The sequence below is a fragment of the Coenobita brevimanus genome, chromosome 4 (assembly GCF_032717465.1).
Source record: "Coenobita brevimanus isolate Jiangsu-jjx chromosome 4, ASM3271746v2, whole genome shotgun sequence".
Lineage (NCBI taxonomy): Eukaryota > Metazoa > Arthropoda > Malacostraca > Decapoda > Coenobitidae > Coenobita > Coenobita brevimanus.
Window position 1 is genome coordinate 38,992,949 of NC_136957.1, and position 27,908 is coordinate 39,020,856.

The following is a 27,908-nucleotide window of genomic DNA, read 5'->3' on the forward strand; positions in this document are numbered from 1 at the left end:
GGGTGAGTTTGCTTTAGCATCGTGTTCTTCAACGTCTAACAAACAAACAAGACAGGGCCACCTAAGAAGGGGCGCTGGAGAGGGACGCCTGCACGTGGTGGCATGGACACAACCAGAAGACTCCACAGCCTGGGTATACAAAAGTTCCCTCGCTCCTTCCCTAGCCCAGAAAAGGAGGATGGTGGACTGCAGGGGAAGGGCAACGCAGTCTGCAGTCCACCGAGTTTATGCCCCAATAAGCCTGAGGTGAAAACAACAGCTAGAAAAGACGGTAATTCTGTGTGGTGTGTGTGTCTGTGTAACCTGCCCTTCATTCACCCCCTCCCCCTTTCCCTTCCCTCTCCCCCTCCCCTTTCCCTTCCCCCTCCCCTTACCCTTCCCCCCCTTCCCCTTCCACCCCACCACATCTCTTGGTCTCTAGTTTCTTTTCTCCATTTCCTCTTTCTCTTTTTCTCCTTCCTCCCCCTCTTCCACTCTCCCTTTCTTCCTCCTTCACCCCCTCTCTCTTCCTCTTTTTCTCTCCCACCCTACTTGTCCCCCCCTCCTTCTCTCTTCCCCTCCTCCCTCCTCTCTTTCCTCTACCATCTCTCTTTTCACTTCTCTCTCTCCCTTCTTCCTCCTGCCTCCCTCTCTTCTCTTCCCCTCTCGACTGACACTGTCTTCCTATGTCTGTCAGTCTCACTCTACATATAAACACGTACATACATATACAAACTTTCACACACACACACACACACACACACACACACACACACACACACACTGATACATACAAACAGATAGATATACAGACAGGTAAATAGATACAAAGTTGGCTGTACTGTAGATAGGTAGATATATAGACAGACAGACAGCCAATTAGACTGATCAATATGGCTAGAGAAACACACAGGGACAGTTGAATATAAGACACAGACAGACCAAAGGAATTGATGTCCCTGGCAGCAACAACCCTTCTCCCTTTAGTTCTTATTCACTCCATTCACTTTAGACTCTTTCTCCTCCCTTTTCTCTCCATTATTTCCTCCCTTCTCTCTTTCCCTCACCTTGTCCCCTGCTTACCCCTTTCGTTCGTTTTCCCTTTTTCACCTGTTCCCTCTTCCCTCTTAGTCTCCTGTTCCCTCTTTGTCTTTCCTTTGCCCTCCATATCTTTGTCCCTCCTCTTTATTCCTTCTCTCTCTCTCTCTTTACCTTCCCTTCTCCCTCCCTCTTTACCTTCCCTTCTCTCCTGTACCCTTCTCCCTTGAATCCTCATCTCTCTTTTAGCCTCTCTTACTTTCCTTCTTCCCCTGCTCCCTCTTTCCTCAACCTCTCTATTAAAATATTCCAATATTATTAAAACACACAGTAAAGGATGCATGACATTTATTAGAATCATATTAACACTGTCATGAAGAGATACTGGACATGCAGACAAAAAGTGGATTCACATCAAAGGATATTATCATATTCTCCATTATTATGTGTACAGTTGGGGATAAGAATATAGCTGACACTATTACAAAACAACTCTGGTAGATGGATGGTGACTATCAACCCTGGGAGATACTATCATGAGTGAAATGAGGCTACACACTTGGTAACTAGTCACAGTCATCACTCTTAGGCAGAGAACACACAGCCATAAGTAGTCACTCGGTAATTTTTTTCTTAATAGCTTCCAGCAACTGTTGGGAGGTAACCAGCTAGGTTGGCACTTGTTTAGCTTCCAGTCCTTAGAAAACATTGGCTGTACCATGGCTCACCCCAATACTGGGAAGTGCCCCTTTCAGATTATGTAAACAGTATAGCTGAATCAGAAAATACCAACATTTGACCTCTCAGATGATGATAACCCCCTGTACATTATCTTTGAAAGTTGTCACCCTCAAATTCACACCAAAAACAACAATTTTACTGTTTTAATAATACTTAAGTTTCTTTTTCAAGTCCTTCTAGTGAACAAAAAGCTGCAGCAGTAGTACTAGTATGTAGATATGGCTACTGGCATTACAAGATCACATTCTAGGATAACACTCTGTAGTGTGGACTATGTGAGAAGGCAGAATTTTCACAAGGGGTTCTTCTGACAGGAAGAGATGTCATACAGAACATGCTGTATTTGCTGCCACCTAAGCCAGCTGGTCAAGCTTATCGCTCCAAAGATGAAGCAGCTCAGCTGCTTGCAGAACTTATTCAGGAACACTGGCTCTTTTGCAACCTCTACACCATCCACACCAGACACATAAACACATTCTGAAGCTCTATGGAGACTTTGTGACTCTAGTTCAGACATGGAAACAGAGACAAAACCACAGTTTTGTCAAGAGGGCAGACACTTTCAACAATCATGCACAAGAGGTCTTTGATATCTTCTGCCAGGACCCTATAATATGCCAGAAGCTGGAACAGAAATATGGGGTGAGAATGACTGACATGGAGTGGGACTTTCTACAAGATTAGAGAACCCAGAGAAAGATGTACTGTGAAGACTTCATTGATCGTAAATGGATGAAAACAATGGAACGCAGACAAAAGGACTTGCAGGCCCTTGACAGAATGAGACAAGATGTAGAAAGAGTTGAGCAAGCCAATTGCCTCGTTTGACTTTAGTAAACAGTCAGACTCAGAGGAAGATCACCAGAGTATGGATACAGATGGAGGTGGAACTTTCCCTTCCAGTGATGAAGGTATCAGTATGGGTGACAGTGACTCAAAAAGGCGCCACTTGTTCTCCACAGCTCTCAGCTAAGTGATGTGCTGCCGCAAAAATACCAGTATATCCGTGAGACCATAAGGAAAGTGTGACCATAGTATTAGGAGTTGATAAACTGAAGAGCTGCTACCACATGTGTGATGCACAGGCCGTAGCAGCCGTCATCACAGTTGCAAACCACATGTTTGACACAAACTGGAAGGCACACAATGAACCAGAGGTCACTGATCTGGACACCATGCCAGAATCCAAGAGTGTCAGGGCAGCAGGCAAGAGCACTGAGGTGTGCACACTAGATGAGACAGTCAAGATCATGAACTCTGATAAGTCGTGGTGACCTATTCTGTTGATGGCTCAAAGAAGAAGGGTGCTGGGTCATTTTCTGTTCAGGGTATCACCATTAACGGAAAATACAGGTCACTGCCCACACTAAGCATTGCTTCAGAGTCCAGAAAGAACTTAGCTGCTCTCTGGGTGGCAGTCCTGGAAATTCTGGAGGCAGCAAGTGGTGTTGCAGCCAAAACTCTGTTCAAGAAAATTGACTTTGTGATCACAGCCCAGACAGCACACAATATCAAAGTGGATGAACTGTGGCTGAGAGTCTGGACTCTGAACATGTAATGAGCACCAACTCTGATGTTCAACAGGGTCATTACCACGCAGTGGGATGAAATAGAGAACACACTAGGTAGAGACAAGATCTACTCAACTTCCTTGTCAATGCAACAACAGCAACAATGAGTGTCACTTAACAAGCCCTGGACTGCATGACAAGACTTATCATGACTTTGATCACAAATCATGGAACAAGTGGCATGAATCTGACCTCCACACAGCCCCACCATCTGTCAGCCTCAAGGATGAGCATTCAATCACTTGACACTGACCGGCACTATCAGTCTGTACCATCTGGCTACTGTGGCATCCTATCTGCAGTAGTATGAACATGTTACCAATCAGCTGGCCTGGATTTGGATTTCCTGAAGGTGATGTACTGTGCAGGTGGTCTCCTTGGACTTCATCTGGTTGAACCACACCTGTCTCTGATGACATCTGCTGAAAAACAACACACAGCAAGATCATGCCAGCATATCAACAGCTGTGCCAGAACCGAGGGATGTAGTGCCAGTCACTTTGTTGCAGGCAGAGGAACCAGCATTCAAGTTTGTTTCTGAGGAAAGGTTCCAGTATACAATGTATGATGAGGACATCTGCAGTGCCATACTTGAAGTTGCAACCTCATTCCAACCTGAGGTAATCAAGCTCCTGAAGACGATCATTCCCAAGCTGGCTACTGGCTTTCAGAGGCAGAAGAGCAATATCTTCAGCTTTGAGGACTGACGAGTCTGCAGAAAGTTGTGTCACTCAGATGGATCCAAAGAAGTTGGAGAAGGCATCAGTCCACAACCTGAATGAAGAGTGCAGTGTGGGCTTTGTTAACTATGAGCTATCATGAAGAAGTGCCAAACAGCTTGGGAGTGCATCTGCAGCACAGGTGACAGCCACATCCTCAGACCTCATTGACCCAAGACAACCAGGGTCTTTCAGGAACTATGGCAGCAGCATCAGGAAAGGAGGAAGGACACCAGAAATCATGCTGCAAGAGGAACTGAAGTAGCAGGACCTGCAAGACATGGAGATTCTTAATGTTGCAGTAGATCATTGGAGAAACAAAGACCTTGATACACTGAAGGGAATGGGAGGCCCTTTGACATGTATGCAACGACTTATCTTGCTCTCGTGTTCCTGAACTTGATTCTTCTGAATTCTCTACTCTCTGGCTTCGGCTATCCTGTCATTCTCTGACTAAATATATCTGTGATGTTTACTTATCCCCTAATTCTACTGACTATCAAAAATTCTTCAACTATCTTACTTTTACGATGGAACACATTCTATCCATTTCTCCTTTCTCTGAAATCTCCATTCTACGAGATTTCAATGTTCACCACCACCTTTGGCTCTCCTCTCCTTTCACTGAGCCACCAGGTGAACAAGCCTACATCTTTTCTATCCTTAATGACCTATAGCAGCTTGTACAGCACCCTATCCGTATCCCTGACTGCCTTGGAGAGCGCTCCAACATACGTGACCTCTTCCTTACAACTAATCCTTCTGCTAACACTGTTAATCTTTTCTCTCCATTGGGCTCCTCCGATCACAACCTTATTACCTTAACCTGTCCTATCACTCCGGTACAGCCTGTGGTCCCTCCAAAGAAACAGCGACTGTGGCACTTTGGAGCTGCAGATTGGGAGGCCCTCAGGCAGTACTTCTTTGATTTTCCTTAGAATGATTATTGCTTCCATGGCCGTGAGCCATCTGAGGGTGCCTTGCGCATTACAGAGGTTATTCTCTCAGGCATGGAAGCATACATTCCTTTCTCATACCCTTTGACTAATGCAACAAAGCCTTGGTTTAATCACGCTTGTTCTAATGCTGTCCGCAACAAGGAGCGGACCTATAAAAGGTACCAGCGCCAACCCACCCCTGAATCACATCTTTTTTATGTTTCTGCCCAGAATCGTACTAAGTCTGTTCTTCGCTCTGCTAAAAATAATTTCATCTGCACTAAATGCTCTCAACTTTCCAACTCGAATTCCTCCCGCTCCTTCTGGCACCTTGCCAAAAACCTTTCTAACAACTTTACCTCATCATCCTTCCCTCCTCTTTTCTACTCTGATGGCTGTTCCTCCATCACTTCTACCCTCTGACCTCCTCATGGCTGACATTAAAATTTCTTCAGCTGATGTATTTTCTGCCATCACTGGCCTCAGTACTAACAAGGCATATGGGCCTGATGGAGTCCCTCCTGTTGTCCTCAAGAACTGTGCTTCTGTGCTTACACCCTGCCTAGGTAAACTCTTTCACCATTGTCTTTCAGCTTGTACCTTTCCTTCTTGCTGGAAGTTTGCTCTCATTCAGCCTGTCCCAAAGAAGGATGACCATTCCCAACCCTCAAACTATCATCCAATTACTATAACATCCTGTATCTCAAAAGTTTTTGAGTCTATTCTTAACAGAAAAATTTTAAGGCATCTTTCCTAACACAACCTTCTTTCTGATCATCAGTATGGGTTCCGTCAGGAACGCTCAACTGGCGATCTTCTCACCTACCTTTCAGGCTCTTGGTCATCCTCCTTTCGGGACACTGGCGAAAGCTTTAACACTGCACTTGACATCTCAAAGGCTTTCGATCAAGTCTGGCACTAATCCTTAATTTCCAAACTGCCCTCTTACGGTTTCTATCCTTCCATCTGTGCCTTCATCTACAGCCTCCTTTCTGGTCGTTCTATAGTTGCTGTTGTAGACAGCCATCGTTCTTCTCCTAGATCTATTAACAGTGGTCTTCCTCAGGGCTCTGTCCTATCACCAACTCTCTTCCTTTTATTCATCAATGATCTTCTAAGCTGTACATCTAACCCTATTCACTCGTATGCTGATGATTCCACCCTTCACCTTTCCATTCGGTTCCCGCAACGTCCATCCCAGCAGTTACTTCAACAAACAAGGGATGAGGCTATGGCACTCCTAATGTCTGACCTGGCTTGTATCTCTGACTGGGGTAAAAATAATCTTGTTGTTTTTAATGCATCTAAGACTCAGTTTGTACACCTATCAACCCGACAGAATCTTCCACAAGAGTACCCACTAAAATTTAATAATATCCAGCATCATCCTTGAACATGCTTGGGGTTTCATTCACTCGGGATTTAACTTGGAAAGATCATACAACATCTCTGGTAAAATCAGCTTCCAAGAGATTAGGTGTGCAAAGCCGACTCCATTCTTTCTTTACCCCTGCACAATTGTTGACTCTATACAGGGGTTTTATCCGCCCCTGTGTGGAGTACAACTCTCATGTGTGGGAAGGCTCCCTACATACAGCTCTTCTCAATAGGGTGGAGTCAAAGGCTTTTCGTCTCATTAACTCTCCTCCTCTTACTGACTCCCTTCAACCTCTGTCTCTTTGCCGCACTGTTGCATCTTCATCTCTTTTCTATTGCTACTTTAATGGTCACTGCTCCTCTAAACTGTCTGTATGCATCCCTCCATCTCTACGACGGCCGCGTAGCACCCATCTAGCAGCAAACTCTCATCCCTTTTCTGTCCAACTCTCTAATGCAAGAGTTAACCATTACTCCCAGTCCTTCATTTATGCAACAGGTCAACTCTGGAACTGTCTCCCTCTGTCTGTATTTCCTGCTGCCTATGATCTCCAGTCTTTCAAGCGCAGTGTGTCCAGGCATCTCGAAATGATCGGATCTTGAATTTGGCTCTCTCTTATATTTTGTTTTTCTCTTGGAGGGAACTGTTATTGCGGGCTCATGGCCTTTGGTTCCTTCTTCCTCGCATTAAAAAAAAAAAAAAAGTGTCTCATAATTTTAATTCCTTAGTTACACTAACTTTGTGATACGTCAGTAATGCGTCAGCTTTTGAGAGGAGTGCTAAAGTTGTGTCTCAAGAAACACACAAAAACCGGTGCTCAAATATAGGCTTTAAGGAACACAGAAGACAAACCATAAATGCAGTAAGTCCTTGATATATGTTGCCTCTTTTTTTATGCCCTCCCACTTTTTTTTGTTTTTTCCCAGCACAAGAGAAAAAATACTGACTGTTAAAAGTTCCATGGCCACTATTAAAGCTGACTTGCCAATTTCACCCAGTTTACATTAATAGTTAAATTTAAAAAAAAACTGTGGTATTATGAAACATACCCATGACATGTACCAAGGACCTTCTGTATCTAAGACTAATGAAAAAAGATTGTGAAACTGCCAAACTAGCTTTAAGGCAATACTGAGTTCCTTTATTTTATTCTATCTATCTATTGACAGATGCCTCAATCCCGTACAGGTGGCCACAAACATATCGCCTCCATGTCGCCCTGTCCCCCACCATTTCACTGCCCTGCTCCCAACTCACACCCCCCTGTCTCATATACAGTACCTCTTCACTCCATAATACTTTTCACTGCTCTCCCACGAGACCCCCTGACATCGTAAATACATGTTCACTATCATACCAGTGCTGAATGTAATGCCCCAGAGGTGGTGGATAGTATGATCATTTGATGACCCCTATCTGGTGCATGGTAGGTGGACTTCTAGGCCTTGGAAATGTGCATAACAGCCATGTCCAGAGACAGATACATTAAAAAAAATAAAAAACTGTATGAAGTTAGACTGGGAGAGGAGACAAAGGCTGAATTTTTGTTAAATATAAAAGTTGTCAAGTGCTGAAACACAGAAGTCATTAAGGAAATGCCTGTTTAGTGCATAATGTACTGCAGGATATGCTACAATCCTCACAAATGAGCTAAATAAGTAAAGTTGTGAATGCCACAATCCTCACAGATGTGCAAAGTTGTGCCTGTACATAAAAGACACAGGAAAACAGATGTGTAAGAACTAGGTTGTACACTGGCAGCAGAATTATATTCATTTTTCTTAGCTTTAGCTAAGGTGTGGTAAGGTTTGTGACTGATCAACTGCTACATCAATCCTCATGCAAAAAAATATAAATAAATAAATAATTAAAAAATAATAAAAGGACAAATTAAAATAAATCACCAGTGAACCTCAAGGCATTTCTCCTACAGCCTTCCACCATAAGGGAGGTTCCCAAAGTGATCAAGACATGGGAGATTATGATGAATAACATCAGAAGAAAACTCATCTTCTAGTGGAGGTGTGACAGAATCAGACAGTTTCAAAATATTATTGTTTAGTGAGTTAGAATGATATGTTAGAATTAATGGAAACATAGATAAATCGTGAGAATAGCATCAGTTTTAAGTCAGATTTCATAAACACATATGAAAATGGACGATTTCGTGAATAAGTACACATTGGGGGTCATACAGTACATATAAACAGTACTGTGTACTCTATATCTATCTATCTATCTATCTATCTATCTACCTACCTATCTATCTACCTATCTATCTATCTATCTATCTATATATATATATATATATATACTGTATGTGTATATATATATATATATATATATATATATATATATATATATATATATATATATATACTGGGGAAGGGGGATAGAATAGTTCCTCAGTATTCCCTGCTTGTCGTAAGAGTCAACTAAAAGGGACACTTTTATCTACATTCTTTTTGCTCTCTTTCTTTCCCTTGTACTTTGTCTGTCCAAACCCTGTGCATTTTACTTTCATTTAGTTAATTTCCTCTCTCCACTGTCTGGTTCCTGCGAGTCACTGGCATTGGCTCCAGGGTAAAATATTTTACTGCTTAAGAAATCTTTATGAACTCTGGTGACGAAGCAATGGCCCTCAGTTCCGTGCAGCCCTTAAGTGGGCAGGGGGTGCTAAGAATCCCACGGTGTAAAAATAAGTTCATAAATCCAAAAAGAACCTTAAGAATAGGAAACTGGAATGTTCGAACTCTCAATCAGGCTGGTAAAATGGAAGAACTTATTTCAGTGTTCAAGGAATACAAGATGGATATTTGTGCTCTGACAGAAACGAGGTTGCTTGGAGCTGATAAAATGAATTTGGAAGATGGTATTACTATGTTGGTTTCTGGTAGGAGTGATGGAAATCATTACCAAGGAGTAGGCTTACTGCTGAGTAGAGATGCTTGCAAGGCACTATGTGAGTTTGAACCAATTAATGAGCGCTTGCTTTATGCTCGCTTAAAATCTGACCATGGTAATATCAGTATGGTTGTAGGGTACGCTCCGACAAATGAGGCTGCTGATGAAATGAAGGATGACTTTTATGAGAAGCTGCAGGATGTAGTGAATAGAGTGGCAAGACATGATGTGTTAGTTTGCATTGGTGATTTTAATGCGATTGTTGGCAGTAGTAGGGATGGCTTTGAAGATTGTATGGGTAAGGAGGGTGTTGGTATAAGAAACGAAAATGGGGTGCGACTTGCAAGCTTTTGTTTGGCAAATGACCTTATAATTGGTGGAACTATCTTTGAGCATAGAAAAATACATAAGACTACTTGGATTTCACCATGTGGTAAATATTGTAACCAGATTGACCACATTGCAATTAGCAGAAGGCATAGGAGTTATTTGCAAGATGTTTGCGTAAGGAGGGGGCAGATATAGGTAGTGATCATCAACTTGTTGTGTCAAAGATTAAAATAAAACTTAAGAGAAACGTTAATGGTAATTGTACAGGAGGTAATAATTATGATTTTGATGAGCTGAGAAGTGATGAGAGCACGAGGGAAAAGTTTTGGTGTGAATGTAGAAACAAGTTTCTAGTCCTGCAGACTTTGATGGAATCTGAAGACAATGATATTAATCAAATGTGGAGAGAGGTAAAAGAGGTTTTGCATGAGAGTGCTAAGGTTACTATTAAGAAAAAGGGAAAAGCGAGAAGGAAAAAGTGGATGTCAGATGAAACATGGAATGTAATTCAGAAAAGGAAAGAGGCTAAGTTAAGAAGTGAAGAACAACATGTTGATGGCCAGGTAGTTGAAGTACTTAGAGCAAAGTATTGGAGTTTACATTCTGAAGTAAAAAGACTCGTTAGACGTGATAAGAGGAGACTATATGATGAAAAGGCGACAGAGACAGAAATTAAATTAAGTAGAAATGACGGTCAGAGCACAAGAGCAGCGTATCAGGCCATAAAGGAGTTAACTGGGACTGAAAAGAGAAGGAAGGAAATACCTGTACGAGATAGAAATGGTAATTTGATGACTAAAGATTTGGATATAAAAGGAAGATGGAAAGAGCACTTTGAATCTGTTCTAAATAGACCAATCCCAGCTGAAGAGGACATTTTGCCAGCCGAGAAAGATTTGCAGATAGAAACAGGGGATATAACTTTGGAAGAGGTAGCAAAATCTATAAAGGAGTTAAAGAATTTTAAGGCTCCAGGTGAGGATGGAATATTCCCTGAAATGCTTAAGGTGGAAAATGACGAGTTGATGAATGCACTTTTGAAACTTTTTAATGTGGCTTGGGATAATGGTGGAATTCCAGAAGAGTGGCAAATTGGAGTGATTATAAAAATACCAAAAAAGGGAGATTTAAGTGTGTGTGGCAACTGGAGGAGGATAACTTTGACACCTGTAGTTGCAAAAGTCTTTTCCAAAATCTTGTTGAACAGAATAGAGCCAGTAATTGATAAAATTTTAAGAGAAGAACAAGCGGGATTTAGAAAGGGTCGAGGTTGTAATGATCAGATTTTTATTGTAAGGCATCTAATGCAACAAGCTAATGAGATGAAAATGCCACTTAACATGTGTTTTGTGGATTTTGAAAAGGCGTTTGATAGTGTTTCACGTGGAGCTATGTTGAAAATTATGAGATTCTATGGTATACCAGAAAAGTTTGTAAATATTATTAGAAGCCTGCATGAAGGTACTTTTTGTAAGGTAATGGTGGGTGGTTCTTTGAGTGATCCATTTCAAGTTAGGTCAGGAGTGATTCAAGGAGGAGTTCTTTCGCCATTGTTGTTTGTTTTGGTTATGGATTATGTTATGAAAAAGGTTGTAAGGAGAACAGGTGCAGGAATTAACTGGAAAGAAAATAAGAAGCTGATGGATTTGGACTATGCTGATGATATTGTACTGATTTGCGGAAGTATTTACGAGATGCAGAGGGTGCTCGATTGTCTGGTGGAGGAAGGAGAAAAAGTGGGATTGGTAATAAATTGTGGAAAGACTGAAATTATTAATATGAACGTGGAGAACCAAATCGATTGTGTAATTGGGAATAATGTGGTGAAGAATGTAGAAAACTTTAAATATCTGGGAACGATTGTATCATCTAATGGATCATTAAACAATGAAATTGAGGAGAGGATTAGACAGGCTTGGCGAGCTGTTGGAATGTTGAAATCTGTTTGGAATAATAATATGCTTTCGGTACATACTAAAGTGAAAATTTACAAGTCCATGGTTAGACCCATTTTAATTTACGGGCATGAGTCATGGTACAGTACAATTGCAACAGATCAGAAAGTATTAGGATTTGAGAATAAAATACTGAGAAGGATTCTTGGGGTAAAGTGGCAAGACAGAGTTACAAATGCAAGAGTAAGGGATATTACGAGAGTGGAACCAGTTAATGAATATGTGAGACTGTCTCGCTGGAAGTGGCTGGGGCACATATACAGAAAAGAAGGTTGTTTAATACAGGATGTGCCAGAGTGGATTGCTAGAGGAAGAAGAGGTAGAGGTAGGCCGAGGGAAACCTTGGTTGAGGACAATGAAAAAAGAAGCAGGAGAGGAGTGTTGGTGGGACCTGAAGGAGATGGCAAGAGACAAATATTGGTGGAGAGAGTTCATTGAGACCCTATGCATCCCATGGGGTGCCACAGGAAATGATTGATTGATTGATTGATTGATATATATATATATATATATATATATATATATATATATACTGTATATGTACTAAAGAGAGATAGAGAGAGAGAGAGAGAGAAATATCAACTCACAACTTCCTGATGCCAGACTCTTCTTTCTTCCAGGGAGCGTCGTCAGGCTCGAAGGGCATTGGTCCCTGCACTGGGGGGTCATCCTCTTCATCGTTAACTCCCGCACCTGTGTCCCTGTGCCACAGACAAAAACAGAAACAGTAAGTCTCCTTTAATTTCATCAGAGTTTGTCTTCATTATTGTTGCCTTCTTTGTTTTTAATTTGTTATTACAGGGTTTAGTAGCTGCCATTTCTGCAAGTGTAGTTTGCTTTGTATGTCGAGTGGTGTCACTGTTCTTTTAAAGGTATAAACATGTTTTGAGTGCTAGTGAATTGCTTAGGATGAATTGTTACTTTTGAGAATCAAAAGATGAGGCTATTATCTATCTATCGATCTATAGCCAGACGCCTCAATCCCATTTGGGGTGGCCACAAACAAATCGCCTCCACGTCGTCCTGTCCCCCGCCATTTCACTGCCCTGCTCCCAACTCACACCCCCCTCTCTCATATACCTCTCCACCCCATCCCTCCATCTCATCCTCGGCCTCCCCCTCCCTCTTCCCCCCTCCACCTCACTCACATACACTCTCTATTATTTTTATTATCATTTTATTGATTTTATTATTATTATTATTATTATTATTATTATTATTATTGCTCACCTGATATGTTGATATTAAAAAGATACACAGTACTGATATGATACAGATGATAATGTTAACCCCATGAATCCAACGACATAACCTTTCTTTCTGCTACCTCGTGACGATGATTTTCGTCAGAAGATCGTCTGTTAGTGAAGATGTTGGTGGAGGCTATATTAAATTCTTCCAGTTCAGAGTCTCAGTTTGAAGGTGGGATGAATAATATAGAAATACATTCCTGGATTCATGGAGTTTAGGTGCACAAGACAGTTAACAGTGATGGAATTGTTCTCTTGCATGTTATTTATGTAAACTGTGTAGATATTAAAAACTTTATAGATAACATGAGTGAATACTAAGGTGTAATGGAATAGGTTAATACTTGGCTGCTGAGATGTGCATTAATGAAGTTAAGGTTATATGGTAATATTCTTGCAGCTCCTAGTTTTAATCAGCTGTTCAGCTATATAGTATGTGGATTTAATGGTTTAATGTCTACTTGAGATGAAAGCCCACTTATGTGTGTGTCAGTTTGATTTCCTGATAGACAGTGAGAGATTTTTTGATCAGGTACTTCCACCAAGGGCTTTTCTAGTCATCTATCATTCTTTCTACCTTGAAGGGGGTAATATGTCAGTGGCTGTTACAAACCCTGCCTCATTGTTGGTTGTGCCCTGGAATAAGACATATAGGCACACTATGTATTATACTGAAAGATGCTCCACAAATGATCACGGAATGTTTGAGGTCTGTCGTAACCTTCTCTCTCTCATTTTTAAAATTATGGCCTTTATTCTCAGAGCATTAGAGTCTGAATAAGCTTAAGGGAGTTTTTCTTTATTTCAGATTGGAAGAATTTTACCCATAGCAGGAAAAGCTGGAAAAATAGATGACTGTTCCACATGTGAGTACTATATAATTCTTCCTTTTGAACAGTTACCTGTTGATCTGTCTATCTATTGCCAGACATCTGAATCCTGTAAGGGGTGGCCACAAACAAATCACCTCCATGCTGCCCTTTCCCCCACCATCTAACTGCCCTGCTCCCACCTCATACCCCTCTGTCTCATATACCTTTCTACTCCATCCCTCCATCTCATCCTTGGCCTCCCCCTCCCTCTACCCCCTTCCACCTCACTCACATACACTCTCCTCGTCAGTCTTTCGCTCTCCATCCTCTCTATATGGCCAAACCACCTCATTGTATTTCTCCTATCGCTTTCTATCACATCCACATCCACACCACAACACTCCTTCACTTCCTCATTTGTCAATCTGTCTTTCCATGTGACTCCACATGCTCCTCTCAGATAACTCATTTGCACTGCTCTCACTCTTGTGTCCTACCACCAAGGTCCGGGCTTCATTTTCATACGTTAGAGTTGGTATCACAATACTGTCATGCAGCGACTCTTTTACTTCCATGCCCACTTCTCTGTTTCTTATTACTGCCTTCAGAGAACCAGCAACCTTTCTTTCCTGTTGCACCCTTTCAAGCACTTAACCCTTTAAACTTCCATCCTTACTCATTACACAATCCAGGTACTTAAATGCCCTCACATTTTCCATTTCCTCCTCATTTAACCTCACTGTACATTCGGTGCCTTCACTTCTCTCAAAGACCTTAACTTTACTCTTCCCTACATTCACCTTTAGATTCCATTTCTTACACACTCTCCCAGACTCATCCACCAAGCCTTGCAGCTCCCCTTCATCTTCACTTAACAACACAATATCATCTCCAAACAACAGTACAGGGAGTTTCCAAACACTGATCTCTCTCATTAGGGCTGCTCCGACATAATCTGAATTTATTTTGCACTTACTTTAGCATGTTTAAATTTACTGGAGGTCAGGCTTCATAACTGAAACTGTTGTGATTTTTTTTTCTCTGACTACAGGTCTCGTTTTCGTTTTTAAATTCGTTTTCGTTTTCGTTTTTAAAGGCTCCAACATTCTTGCATGCATCGGCCTTGATCACCTAATGGCGGCTCTCCACGCTGCACGATCCATTGTAGCCTCCCTGTTCAGTCCCTTAACCCTGAGGTCACATTGACCTTGTCCCATATCTTTCTCAGTCTACTCCTCGTAACCCCACCCCCAATATTAACACTTCTCACCTTCCTCACCCAATTATCATCCCCCATCCTCTCCACATGTCCAAACCATCTCAATCTACCTCTCCTCATCACAACACCAATACACTCCAGTCCCATCCTACCTCTCAACGCTTCCATCGTAAACCCAGGCCCCCCAGACCTTGGATGCAGGGACGCACTACACATCCACCTGATCATTGTCATTTCTGTATGTCTGAGCCGGCGAATATCCTCCTCCTTTACTGCCCAGGTCTCACTACCATACAGCATGACACTCCTAACACATGCTGCATACAAAGACCTCTTAGCCCGTAGGGAGAGTCCTCTCAATGTCAGGAGAGGCAAGAGCTCCCTGAACTTCTTCCAACCACTTCTCACCTTAGCCACAGTGCTAGCTCCGGCCCCACCTCCAGCACACAACATGTTTCCCAAATAACAAAACTCTTCCACACTCTCAAGAGATTCACCAGCAAGATCAATCCTTTCACGCCTGACAATCTCCATCTGCTCTCCCCGACACGCTGTACACATAAAATCAGCAGTATCTCACAGTATACTTCTGACAGCACTACATCTCTTGCACCCCCATTTATCACAAACACCGCACAAGATGGAATTACTTCCCACGCCCTCGTGTCAAACTGCACATGGCCACTCTCCCTCGTCTTTGACAGTACCGCCACCAACCCTAGATATCATCACTTTTGTTTTATCTGCAGTTACCCTTAAGCCCTTGTGCCCCATACCATCCCTCCACTTCCTAAATCTTTCTTCCGCTTCCCTTTCATTCTCTGCAATCAACACCAAATCATCGGCATGCAACATCTCCCACAGGAATCTGCTTTTGAAGTCATGTGAGAGGGCTTCAAGTACCATGATAAACAACATAGGACTCGAAACTGACCCCTGATGCACACCAACATTCACGGAAAACTCATCACTCAAATCTCCATTCACTCTTACCTGGATGCTACCTGGATGCGAGCACCCACATACATAGCCATAACCACCCTAACCAGCCACTCCTCCTAGTCAAGCCTTCTCATTGCCCACTTCACCACCTCTCTAGGGACTCTGTCAAAGGCCTTTTCCAAATCAACAAAAACAAAATACAGATCCCTTTTCTTACCAATATATTTTTCCTGAAGCTGTTAACAATGAATATGGCATCAGTGGTCCCCCTACCTGGCATAAACCCAAAATGCATCTCATCAACATTCACTCTCTCTCTAATCATACCTTCTAAGACTCTCTCCATTACCTACATTATCTGATCTAAAAGCTTTATACCTCTATAATTTCCTCTTTCCAGGTCATCACCCTTCCCTTTATACACATTTACAACTACACTCTTTAGCCAATCATCTGGGACAACACCATCCATCCATCATCCAATCCTACATTGCCCCATGAGGAGCGTAGGAGCCCGGGGCTAGGCGGTTGGTCTCGATATTTAAGATGAGAGTGACCAGCCTCACTTATCCCTGAGTGGCATTCACTCATAAATAATCCTATTTATCAGGTCAGTGACTAACCGCACCCCTATATCTCCTGAGGCCTTCAACATTTCGGCAGTCAACCCAGACACACCTGCTGCCTTACCCACCTTCATCCTGCCTATTGCCTCACTCACAGTAGCAGCATCAATCAAAGGCCAAGGGCCAGACACTGGATCTGCTGGCTCCAAACCTTCCCTGTCCCAGTCAAACTCCTCATTCAACAACCAGTTATAATGCTCTCTCCATGCATCTTTAATATCCCCACTGTTCACCACTACCCTTCCTTCATCATTCTTCACACACTGCTCACCTATAATATCCTGATTATCCCTCTTCATCTGATCACTTCATCACCTTAAATATCATATTTTTCCTTTCCACACTATTTAGGTTATCAAACAAAAGTCTTGGTGACTCAGACTTCGCCCTGTATACCTCTCTTCTAGCCCTACGCTTGCCAGCCAAGTATTCCTCCTTGCTATAATGATAATCATCATCATCATCCGGGCAGGGTGAGGAGTAGCAATGTCCAGACAGCCCAAATTTGCCCAATCCAATGGGCCACGCTTCCATTCGCTCACCATTCAAGCCCCCAGAATCCTGGCTCTGTATGATACACCAAAAACATTGACTACGTTCTGTAGCTTCACATAAACATATCCGAGAGTCAATAATAATAATAGTAATAATAATAATAAAAATGCAGTACCCCAGTCTGCAGTCCACATACAGTATACGCTGGCTACAGTTTACATTAACAAGATAGTTGGAGAGACTTATAAGCTCTTGACTAACATAAGAGTAGCATTTCATTATATGGATGAGGAAATGATGAAAAAATTGATAGTGGCCATGATCCGCCCCAGGTTAGAATATGCAGCGGTAGTGTGGTCCCCACACAAAAAGAAAGATATAAACAAGATTGAGAGAATACAAAGAACAGCAACCAAGATGGTCCCCAGTCTGACAGACCTGTCATACAGAGAGAGGCTGGAAAAACTGGATTTGCCTTCGTTAGAGGAAAGGAGAAAGAGGGGAGACATGATTGCGGTGTTCAGGACCATGGTGGGAGTAGATAAAATTGACAAAGAAGATCTGTTTGTATGGGATAAGAGAGCAACAAGAGGACATGGAATGAAATTGAAAAAGTCAAGCTGCTTGAAGGATATCAAGAAATATAGCTTTCCTTACAGAAGTATAGACTTATGGAATAGCCTGGACAAAGAGATCGTCCAGTCTAAAAACTTAAACGAGTTTAAAGTTAAATTCGACTTATTGAGAAACAGCGACGGAAACCCACGAGCATAGTACATTCCGTGTATATCACAATTAGGTATATTCTTAAATATTTGGAACGACTTAGACAAAGAGGTGGTGCATGAGAAAAACATTCATGTGTGTAAAGGTAGACTTGATAAATGTGGATATGGAGACAGGACAACACGAGCATTGCTCAATTCCTGTATACTACAAATAGGTAAATACAAATAGGTAAATACATATTGAAGGGACAAAAAAAATGTCACCATATGCTGAATTAATCTGCCTTCCAATACAAAGAATTACAGAAATCTGACTATATCACACTCCAGGGGTTGTTGCTGTTGATCAACCCTTGTCTGTCTAGATGGGCAGACCCATCAACTGCAGGGAAGCAACTGCCCTTCCCATGCACTGAGTCTGTATTCCCTTGCGGCTGACAGCGGGGAATAGTGTAAAAGTTTAGTTCCTGGATGGATGTCACATTTGGGTAATTCCACGAAGATGTCAACCTTTTGTGTCCAAATCAGAATTGCTTAAAACTATATAAATTATACATCATTTTAAAGCTTAATCATTGAATTTTATGAATCTGAAGAGAAAGAGAGCCTAAACTGTCAACTTGGGGAGCTGCATAAAAAACTGTCATGTTATGTCACCAAAGAAAAACCAGTGCTGAATATAGCAACTTTCCTAACATCACTGACCGGAGTATGTTATTGTTTGGAATGCTGACATTGTGTTTTACTGAAAATGTGTCTATTTGAGTTGTGATTGACACTACAGTTGTTTACATATACTGTATGTTGTGGTCAGAATGTAGCAGGACCTTTAAATGGAAGTATTTCAGGAGTAACGTGTCTCATGTTTTTTCCTCATTTTTCCCATACACAACTAACAAACTGGAGAATACCAACATAACTGTATATTATAAACAGGCATCCCAAGGCCTTAATAATGTAATGCTGGGATACTTTGAAATAAACCCTGGTAAGCCATATGGTCTGTCACACACGTTACATGCCCACTGTGAGGAACGTTACCAGAAAATGATGTAAAGTTTCTCACGCACACCTTTGAACAAAAAATCAAAGTACCTGCACTGAAGTCCAATGATAAAACCCCTGTGTTTGTAATTTAGTATGTTATCTTTAAGTTTTAATTCTTTCCAAACAGTAAATTGATTTTGCCTGGTACCTGGTGAGTGTGCTTTACCATCATGTCTCCAATGACTCCAGCTGATTATTTGAATTCTGCTGGTATTCATTTTACACATGTATCATTGTGGACTGATAGGGAAGCAGCCCACTTCAAGAACAGGTATTCTATGGCAGCTCTAACCTCTTACAAAGCCATCCACAACTGCACTGCTAAATGGAACTTTCAAGAAAGTTATCATGGCAAGGGCCCTCATGATAGGATTGGGGCTTTACTAAAACGGAATGTCTACAAGCAAGTTTTGCAAGGTCGCTGTACAGTATGGTCTGCTGTAGAATTTTATGAGGAGGCTGAACAAACAACAGATAAAACTGAACTAATGTATGTGTCTACTGAACATATAAACACTGAGAAGTCAAGATATGTACAGATCTGGAAAAACTGTAAGGCAGCAAAATCCATTCAGCAGTGCAGGTCAGTAAAACCTCTTGGCCACTGTAAAGTAGCATTGTATCATTTGACTGCAGACCAATCACCTTTTAAGCAGTGCTAACTTCAGGAGACTGGCTATGATCCACAATCTGACTCCAGTACTTGCAGTGATGGGGAAGGTAGCCATCTCTTGCAGAAATGTCAGTTATTCATGTCTCAGCCTGAGCCACAGAGTACTACTGATATTATGATTCTTGTAAAGCAGGGTTGGGGGTCATGCAGCGGAAAAGAACAATGTAATTTTGAATTACAAATTACAAACACAGGGGTTTTATCATTGGGCTTCAGTGCAGGTACTTTGATTTTTTGTTCAAAGGTGTGCGTGAGAAACTTTACATCATTTTCTGGTAACGTTCCTCACAGTGGGCATGTAACGTGTGTGACAGACCATATGGCTTACCAGGGTTTGTTTCAAAGTATCCCAACGTTACATTATTAAGGCCTTGGGATGCCCGTTTATAATATAAAGTTATGTTGGTATTCTCCAGTTTGTTAGTTGTGTATGGGAAAAATGAGGAAAAAACATGAGACACGTTACTCCTGAAATACTTCCATTTAAAGGTCCTGCTACATTCTGACCACAACATACAGTATATGTAAACAACTGTAGTGTCAATCACAACTCAAATAGACACATTTTCAGTAAAACACAATGTCAGCATTCCAAACAATAACATACTCCGGTCAGTGATGTTAGGAAAGTTGCTATATTCAGCACTGGTTTTTCTTTGGGGACATAACATGATAGTTTTTTATGCAGCTTCCCAAGTTGACAGTTTAGGCTCTCTTTCTCTTCAGATTCATAAAATTCAATGATTAAGCTTTAAAATGATGTATAATTTATATAGTTTTAAGCAATTCTGATTTTGACACAAAAGGTTGACATCTTCGTGGAATTACCCAAATAAACATGGTGGCAGCTGATGGAAGTGGAGCTGAGAAGAGAATGCGGTCTGCAGTATAAGCCATTTGAGTGATATGACCTGCTGCTACTCCTGGCGAAATTTTGAAGTGGATGTTAGCCTGCTGGGGAACCTGCACATTCTTCCTGCTTGTGAGTGAACTGGTCCCCTACAATCTACTGATGTTCCTGCCTACAGCCTGTGAGTAGACGGATCTCCTTTGACCTGCAACCTATTGATAAGTTCCTGTAACCTACTAGCCTCACCCACCAAGATGAGTACAGACACTGACAGTGAGCGCCGTTATGCTGGTGTCAGAGCCCCTCAGCCCTTCTGTTTGGGGACAAATGTTGCAGAAAACTGGAAGCTTTTCAAACAGAGATGGAACATGTATGCTCTTCTCTCAAGACTACACACTGAAGAACCCAACATCCAGGTAGCTACGTTCCTACAGTATTTAGCAGATGATGCCCTCAAAGTATACAATGGTTTTCAGTTTGAAGGTAATGAAGCTGATAGGACAGTGCAAGATATAATCAACAAATTTGATGAGTTTGCCATTGGTGAAATTAATGTTACTTATGAGAGATTCATATTTAATACAAGGAACCAGCAAGAAGGGGAACCCTTTGATAAATTTTACTCAGATTTGCACACTCTTGTAAAGACTTGTGATTACTGTGACACATGTAAAGCTTCCCTGATGAAAGACAGAATTGTGTTAGGCATTCATGACTCCAGTGTTCGTACTGAGCTACTTAAAACAAGAAATTTGACTTTAGAGAAGTGTATTGATACCTGCAAAGCTGCAGAGAGTGCCATCTCACAGACCTGAGTGTTGAATCCTGTCCCTGAAACTGTGAACAAGGTCAGATCTAGGACAGACAGTTGTGCCCAAGCAAATAGTTCCAACAGTGTAGCTAGGAAATGTAAGTTTTGTGGTCTTTCACATGTGTTTGCAAGAAATAAATGTCCAGCTGTAGGGAAAGTATGCCTGAAGTGTGGGGAAAGAGACCATTTTGCAAGTATGTGTCGTGTTAAAGCCTCTGTCAATGCCACTGTAAAATCCTCGAACTTCAAAAAGAAAGCTGTACATCAGGTTGCTGAGAGTGAACCAGATGCCCAGCCCCATGGGGCGTCCAGTACGGATGAAGAGTGGGTTAACACATTACATTACATGCCTGTAAAATCTGTAAAATCTCCCAAGAAAGATGTTAAGTGTTGCATGTCAATTGATGATAATGAGGTAATTTTTCAGATCGACACTGGCTCATCAGTTAATGCCCTACCACTACAATATGCAAAAAATGTACAGAAGACTAAGAGAATCCTTACTACCTGGAATAACTCTGTTCAGACTCCTGTGGGTGTGTGCAGGAGAAGCATTAAAAATCCCAAAAATGGTAAGAAATATTCTGTGGAGTTTGTGGTGTTTGAAGGAAATTTAGTCCCTCTCTTAGGTCTTGGGGCTAGCAAACAGATGGATCTGATAACTGTTAATGAAGATGTATTTGAACGTGTGGATAATGTGAAAGTGAGTGAGTCTGACTGTAATAGTGACATGTTGAGTAATACCGGCACTGATGGTTTAGGTACTCTGCCAGGTCTACAGTCATTGTCAGTAGACCCCCAGGTGAAGCCAACCATCATGCCTGATAGAAGGGTCCCTGTTGCACTTAGACCAAAGCTGAAAACTGAACTTGATAGACTAGAGAACTTAGGTGTCACTGTGCCAGTTAGTGAGCCGACTGAATGGGTGAGCCAGATTGTGGTTGCACCAAAGAAGAATGGTGACATCAGAATTTGTATAGACCCTCGTGAACTCAACAAAGCACTGCTCCGACAGCGTTATACTCTTCCTGTACTTGAGGATACATTGCATGAGTTGAGCCAGTCAAAAGTCTTCTCTAAAGCAGATCTTGCTTCTGGTTACTGGCACATCAAACTTGATGAAAAATCTAGCTACCTAACCACTTTTCAAACGTGTTTTGGGAGATACCGCTGGGTTAGACTACCCTTTGGTTTATCAGTGTCATCAGAAATCTTTCAGAAAAGACTACTTGAAACTTTACAAGGTGTACCTGGTGTAATTTGCATAGCTGATGATGTGATAATTCATGGGAAATCTCTGGAAGAGCATGACGCCAACTTGAAGCAGTTCTTTGAGAGGTGTCAGAGAATGAATATAAAACTGAATGAAGACAAGCTCACTCTGAGAACTGACAATGTAAAATTTATGGGTCACTGTATTACAAAAGATGGCCTGGTAACTGATCCTGACAAAATCCGAGCCATATGTGAGTATCCAGCACCTACTAATGTTGTGGAGCTAAGGCGTTTTCTAGGTATGGTCAATTATCTTGCTAGGTTTCTGCCCAACTCAGCATCTGTTTTGTACCCCTTGCATAATCTTGTAAAGAAGGATGTTTCTTGGGTTTGGTCAGCAAGCCAACAAGAAGCATTCAACCGAATTAAGTGTATGATCACCAATAGCCCTGTGCTCACATTTTACAACCCCTGTGATGAGCTTACCCTAGAAAACGATGCTAGTGAATATGGTCTGGGTTCAGCATTAATGCAAAATGGGAAGCCTGTAGCCTTTGCCAGTCACTCCTTATCTAACTCTGAAAGAAATTATGCTCAAATTGAAAAAGAAATGTTAGCCGTTGTATACGGATTAGAGAAATTTCATCACTACACATATGGGAGATCGGTCAGGGTCCTCACAGATCACAGACCTCTTGTGTTCATAGCAAACAAGCCACTATCTCGTGCCCCACGACGACTCCAGGCGATGCTCCTTCACGCTCAAGACTACCAGTATCAACTATTTTACCGTCCTGGCAAAGAAATCCCCATTGCTGATGCTCTTTCACGTGCTCCCCTGCCTGACACAGGAGATGACTCTTTCTCAGTTAACAGTCTAGCCTACTCCCAGTTCAGGGAATCTCGCCTTCAAGAAATACGGCATGCCACAGAAAAGGACCCAACGTTAAGACTGCTCAAGGATGTCATCGTTCAAGGGTGGCCTGATGAGAAAGGTCACCTTCCAGACTGCCTAGCCCCATATTACAGTTATCGAGAGGAGATGTCTGTACAAGATGGTGTTATTCTTAGAGGAGAGAGGGTGGTAATCCCTAGCTCTATGCGATACGAGATGATGGAGAAGGTGCACGCTGGCCACTCGGGTATAAACTCCTGCCTACGACGTGCAAGGGAGTTAATCTACTGGCCTAGGATGTCTTCGGAAATTCGTCAGTTTGTGGAGTCCTGTGACGTCTGTTCCTCCTATTCACTTAAGCAATCCCCTGAGCCCCTGTATCAACATGAACTTCCAGAACGTCCCTGGGAAAAAGTGGCAACTGACTTGTTCACCATCCAAAACCGAAACTATCTGGTAACTGTTGATTACTTTAGTCAGTTCACTGAAGTTGACTACCTTCCAGAGATAACTTCAGAAGCCATCGTCACAAAACTTAAGCACCACTTTGCTCGACATGGCATACCTGACGTTGTGATCAGTGATAATGGTCCACAGTTTTCCTCTCATCAGTTTCAGTCATTTGCAAAGAAGTGGAAATTTTGCCATGAAACTTCTAGTCCTGGAAACCCCAAGTCCAATGGTGCAGCTGAAGCCGCTGTAAAATCTGTCAAGCTCATGATGAAGAAGTGCCATCGGGCCAAAGAAGACCCCTACCTTGGATTGCTGAACATGCGCAATACCCCTCAAGAAGGTATGGCAACCAGTCCTGCTCAGCGGCTTATGGGGCGTCGCACCAAGACATTGATCCCTGCTATTAATGCTCGCTTGCAGCCAAATATCATTGCTGGAGAACGAGAATGCATGGAGAAGAAAAGAGCCAGCACTGCAGAACACTACATGCATAGAAGAAGCCTCAAACCCTTGTCCGTTGGAGATACTGTGCGAGTACAACCAATAGACGATCCAAAGAAGGAGTGGAAGGAAGCCACTGTAGAGAAGCAACTTAGTCCCCGAGCTTATGAAGTAACAACGAAGGATGGAGGTACATACAGGAGAAACCGTCAACAAATGCGATCATCTAAACCAGCCAGAACACACAAGAGTCGGCCCAATGATGATAAGACAACACTGGCAGGTGATGCATCCTTAGAACCTGAGACTGTGAGCTGTGGGGACTGTGTTGGATCTCCTTTAGTAAGTGACTATGTAACCCAGTCAGGTAGGACAGTTAAAGCACCAAGGAGACTGGACTTGTAGGAATAATGTACCGTACAGTGTACCATTTTGCACTGTGATTAATCTTGCCCTTCAAGGAAATAATAATTATTCATTTTTTTTTTAAATATGTGTGGTCTGTAAGGAATTATTGGGTTCTATACAGCACTTTATTTCCAAAGAATGTAAATGGAGTGCAACACCCAACACTTGATATATGTCCAACTGTCTATTGAATACCTAATCTTATCATGATTGATTATGCTTTATTTATTAAAGGGGTAAGGTGTTTCGTGCTTTGCATGTCAGGATTGATTATGTGTCTTTTACGAAAGGAGGAAGATGTTACGTATTTTGAATTAGCCGCACTTGGCGCGCTACCCACAATGCTCAGCTGTTTTGTGTTGAGGGTCAGATTCGAAAGCTAGAGAATAAACACCGCTGTCTCACTCCACCCATCTCTTGTTTGACTACCCTGCCTCGCCAGTATATCTTCACGGCAAACGACATAATACACAAGAACACGAAACACTAGCCCTCCCAGGCGCAGCATTCAAGAACACACAACACATCCATCTAATCACTGTCCTCGGTATGTCTGAGCCAATGAATATCCTCTTCCTTTACTGCCCATGTCTCACTACCATCCAGCATTACACTCCTAACACATGTCCAAGATGAATATAATTTCCTGACCAATACATATACAACATAAGGTCCAATTCTAGACTTCCTTTACCTAGTCTAAGGCGCCTTCATGTGGTGGCACTGATGTGTGTGAGTGGTGGAGCTGCCCAGGTATTTAAACATCCCTCAACACCTTCCCTATCTCTGCTTGGAGGAGGATGGAAAAAAAAAATATGTTCATCCTTGGTTTGTATAAATCCACCAACTGTGTAAATTAAAATAAAAAAAGAACTGACGCTAAAGAGTGATGCCTTCACCTGGTGACACTAATATACAACCTCCCTCAACCCACAATTTCAAATAAGGAGGATGGTGGAGAGGATGGAGAGTGAGAGGCTAATGAAGATAATGTATGTGAGTGAGGTGGAGGGGAGGAGAGGGAGGGGGAGGCCAAGGATGAGATGGAGGAATGGAGTGGAGAGGTATATGAGAGAGAGGGGTGTGAGCTGGAAGCAGGGCAGTGAAATGGCGGGGGACAGGGCGACATGGAGGCGATTTCTTTGTGGACAACCCTTACGGGATTAAGGCGTCTGGTAATAGACAGACAGAGAGATAGGATGGTGGACTGCAGGAGAAGAGCAACATCAGCCTGCAGTCCACTATATATCAGAATCTACCTTTTGATTCACTTTCATCGCTTCACCCACAGATAAACAAACCGAGATACACGAAAGCAACAAAACCACATGTGCCCTATGGTAACATGCCACACATACCTTCACTATAAGCACACGCACACACACACACACACACACACACACACACACACACACACACACACAAAGATTCATATCCTGATGGGCCTGAAGCAATAATAAGAAGAAAGAGGCATCACATTCACACACTTACCACATTGTACAGGGCAGGTGTTGGGGTTAACGTCCATTACAGTTTCAAGTTAGCTGGGGATTCCTCTTCTTCTTCTTTCTGCCTCTCTCTAGGCAGCTTCCACGGCTGACAATCAACTCACGCACCTGAAAAATATATTACACAATTAGTCCTTTCCTTCTGAACCTTAAGTTTACCTGGTAAGAAATGTATCTGGTGGCATCAACAACAATATCATTTGGGGACAACAACAGGGTGACATGGAGGCAATTTGTTTGTGGCCACCCCTGGAGGCGTCTGGCAATAGATTGATACTTTTTTTTTTTAATGCACAGAAGGAACACAAGGCTACAAGCCCACAAGATTGTTCCCTCCAAGAAAAAATAAAAACACAATAACAGAAGCCATATTCAAGACCCAATCATTTCAAGATGCCTGGACACACTGTATTTAAAACACTAAAGATCACAGACAGTAGGAAATACAAAGACAGTTCCAGAGTTGACCTGTTGCATACATGAAGTACTGAATGTAATGGTTAACTCTTGCATTTGAGAGTTTACATATTACTATCTATCTATCTATCTATCTATTGCCAGACACCATAATCCCGTACGGGGTGGCCATTTGACTCTGAGTTATTTGTTTTACAGGGAGGGGCACTAACCCTCCACCAACCCACTTGACACGTAGGGAGCACGTATGGTTTGGTTATATGGTTACCACCCAGTGTTGTAAATGGTTTCTTGGCTTACAGGAAACCATTTGGCTTGTCACTCAATGTAAAGCCAACTGTAAAGGAAAGAAAAGCAATAAGAAGTGACAGGAAAGATGGGAGAAATAGGAAGAGAGGAGGGCAAGCACAGAAAAAGAATGATAAAGGCTAAGGAAGAAGTAGGCAGCATTACATCAAGACAGGTTATCATTCTCATTATTTATAACCAAATCAAAGCATTATAGTGCTTTAACAAGTTCTTGATATTATGTCAAAGTTACCATCACATGATGTTTATATATTTATTTTAAATTTAAGTTTTGCTGTTTCTATGAATATTATCAATGTCAATATTTTTCATTTCCTTGTACGGTCCAAAATGAGCATATGGTCAATTAATTTCATCAATCAAATGTCAACTGTAACGAACTCTCTGAGGAAACTGAAGAACCTTCTCAGAATTACAACACATCAGGTTTGGTAAGTAAGGCAGACACAGCCAACCATCCTGCCTACAATTTCAGTCTTACTCTGCCTGGCATTGCACTTCCACCACCGCTCTGCTACTTACCTAGACCCATTTGACTGTAATTTGGCCTACAATTTCTGTCTCTCCATCCTGAATACTGAGCTGTAACAACAAATTTACACTAGAATAAGATGCTAGTCCTGACTAAGTGTCATGAAATGGATGCAGAATGCTCAGGAGAGAGAGAAGCAGTCAGGGAGAAAGACTGAAAGTTGAGAAGCTGAGGATCAAAGAAATGGCAGAGGAACACAGGACCAAAGTAGAGGACGAGTTACAATTACTGAATTGGAATGAATTGGATCTGGACAGACTGTGGAAAGCATATAGGGATTGCTTAGTTAGGAATTCTAAAGCGGTATGTGGTGTGGCAAGAGTAACAACAAAGAAGAAAGGTATGGCATGGTGGGATGAGGAGGTAAAGAGAGCAGTGGAGGAAAAGAGGAAGAAGTGGCTAAAGTGGTTACAGGATAGGGGTTCAGTTGAAATAAGAACTGAATATGTTGTGAGCAAGAAGCACGTAAAGACATTAGTGATGAGGAAAAAGGAGGAGGAAAATGAGGATCTAGGAAGAAAAATTAATGCAAACTACTCTGAAAATAGAAAGTTATTCTGGAAAGAGGTGCGGAAATGTAGAAGTGAAAGCAGTAAGAAATGGGATGGTATGAAGGCTGCAGGTGGTAGATTATTAATCCATGGAGATGAAGTAAGGACCAGATGGAAAGAATATTTTGAAAGCCTGATGAATAGGGATAGAGAGTGCAGAGCAGCTGTAAACA

General features: G+C 42.0%; 1 protein-coding gene across 1 annotated transcript; it reads left to right on the plus strand.

The window, feature by feature from the left end:
* The first annotated feature begins 20,449 nt into the window (after positions 1-20,449).
* LOC145396804 (uncharacterized) lies at positions 20,450-21,010 on the plus strand. Its single transcript, XM_080270096.1, has one exon. It carries the CDS (start codon positions 20,450-20,452, stop codon positions 21,008-21,010), a length of 561 nt encoding a protein of 186 aa, XP_080126222.1.
* The last annotated feature ends 6,898 nt before the right edge of the window (positions 21,011-27,908 follow it).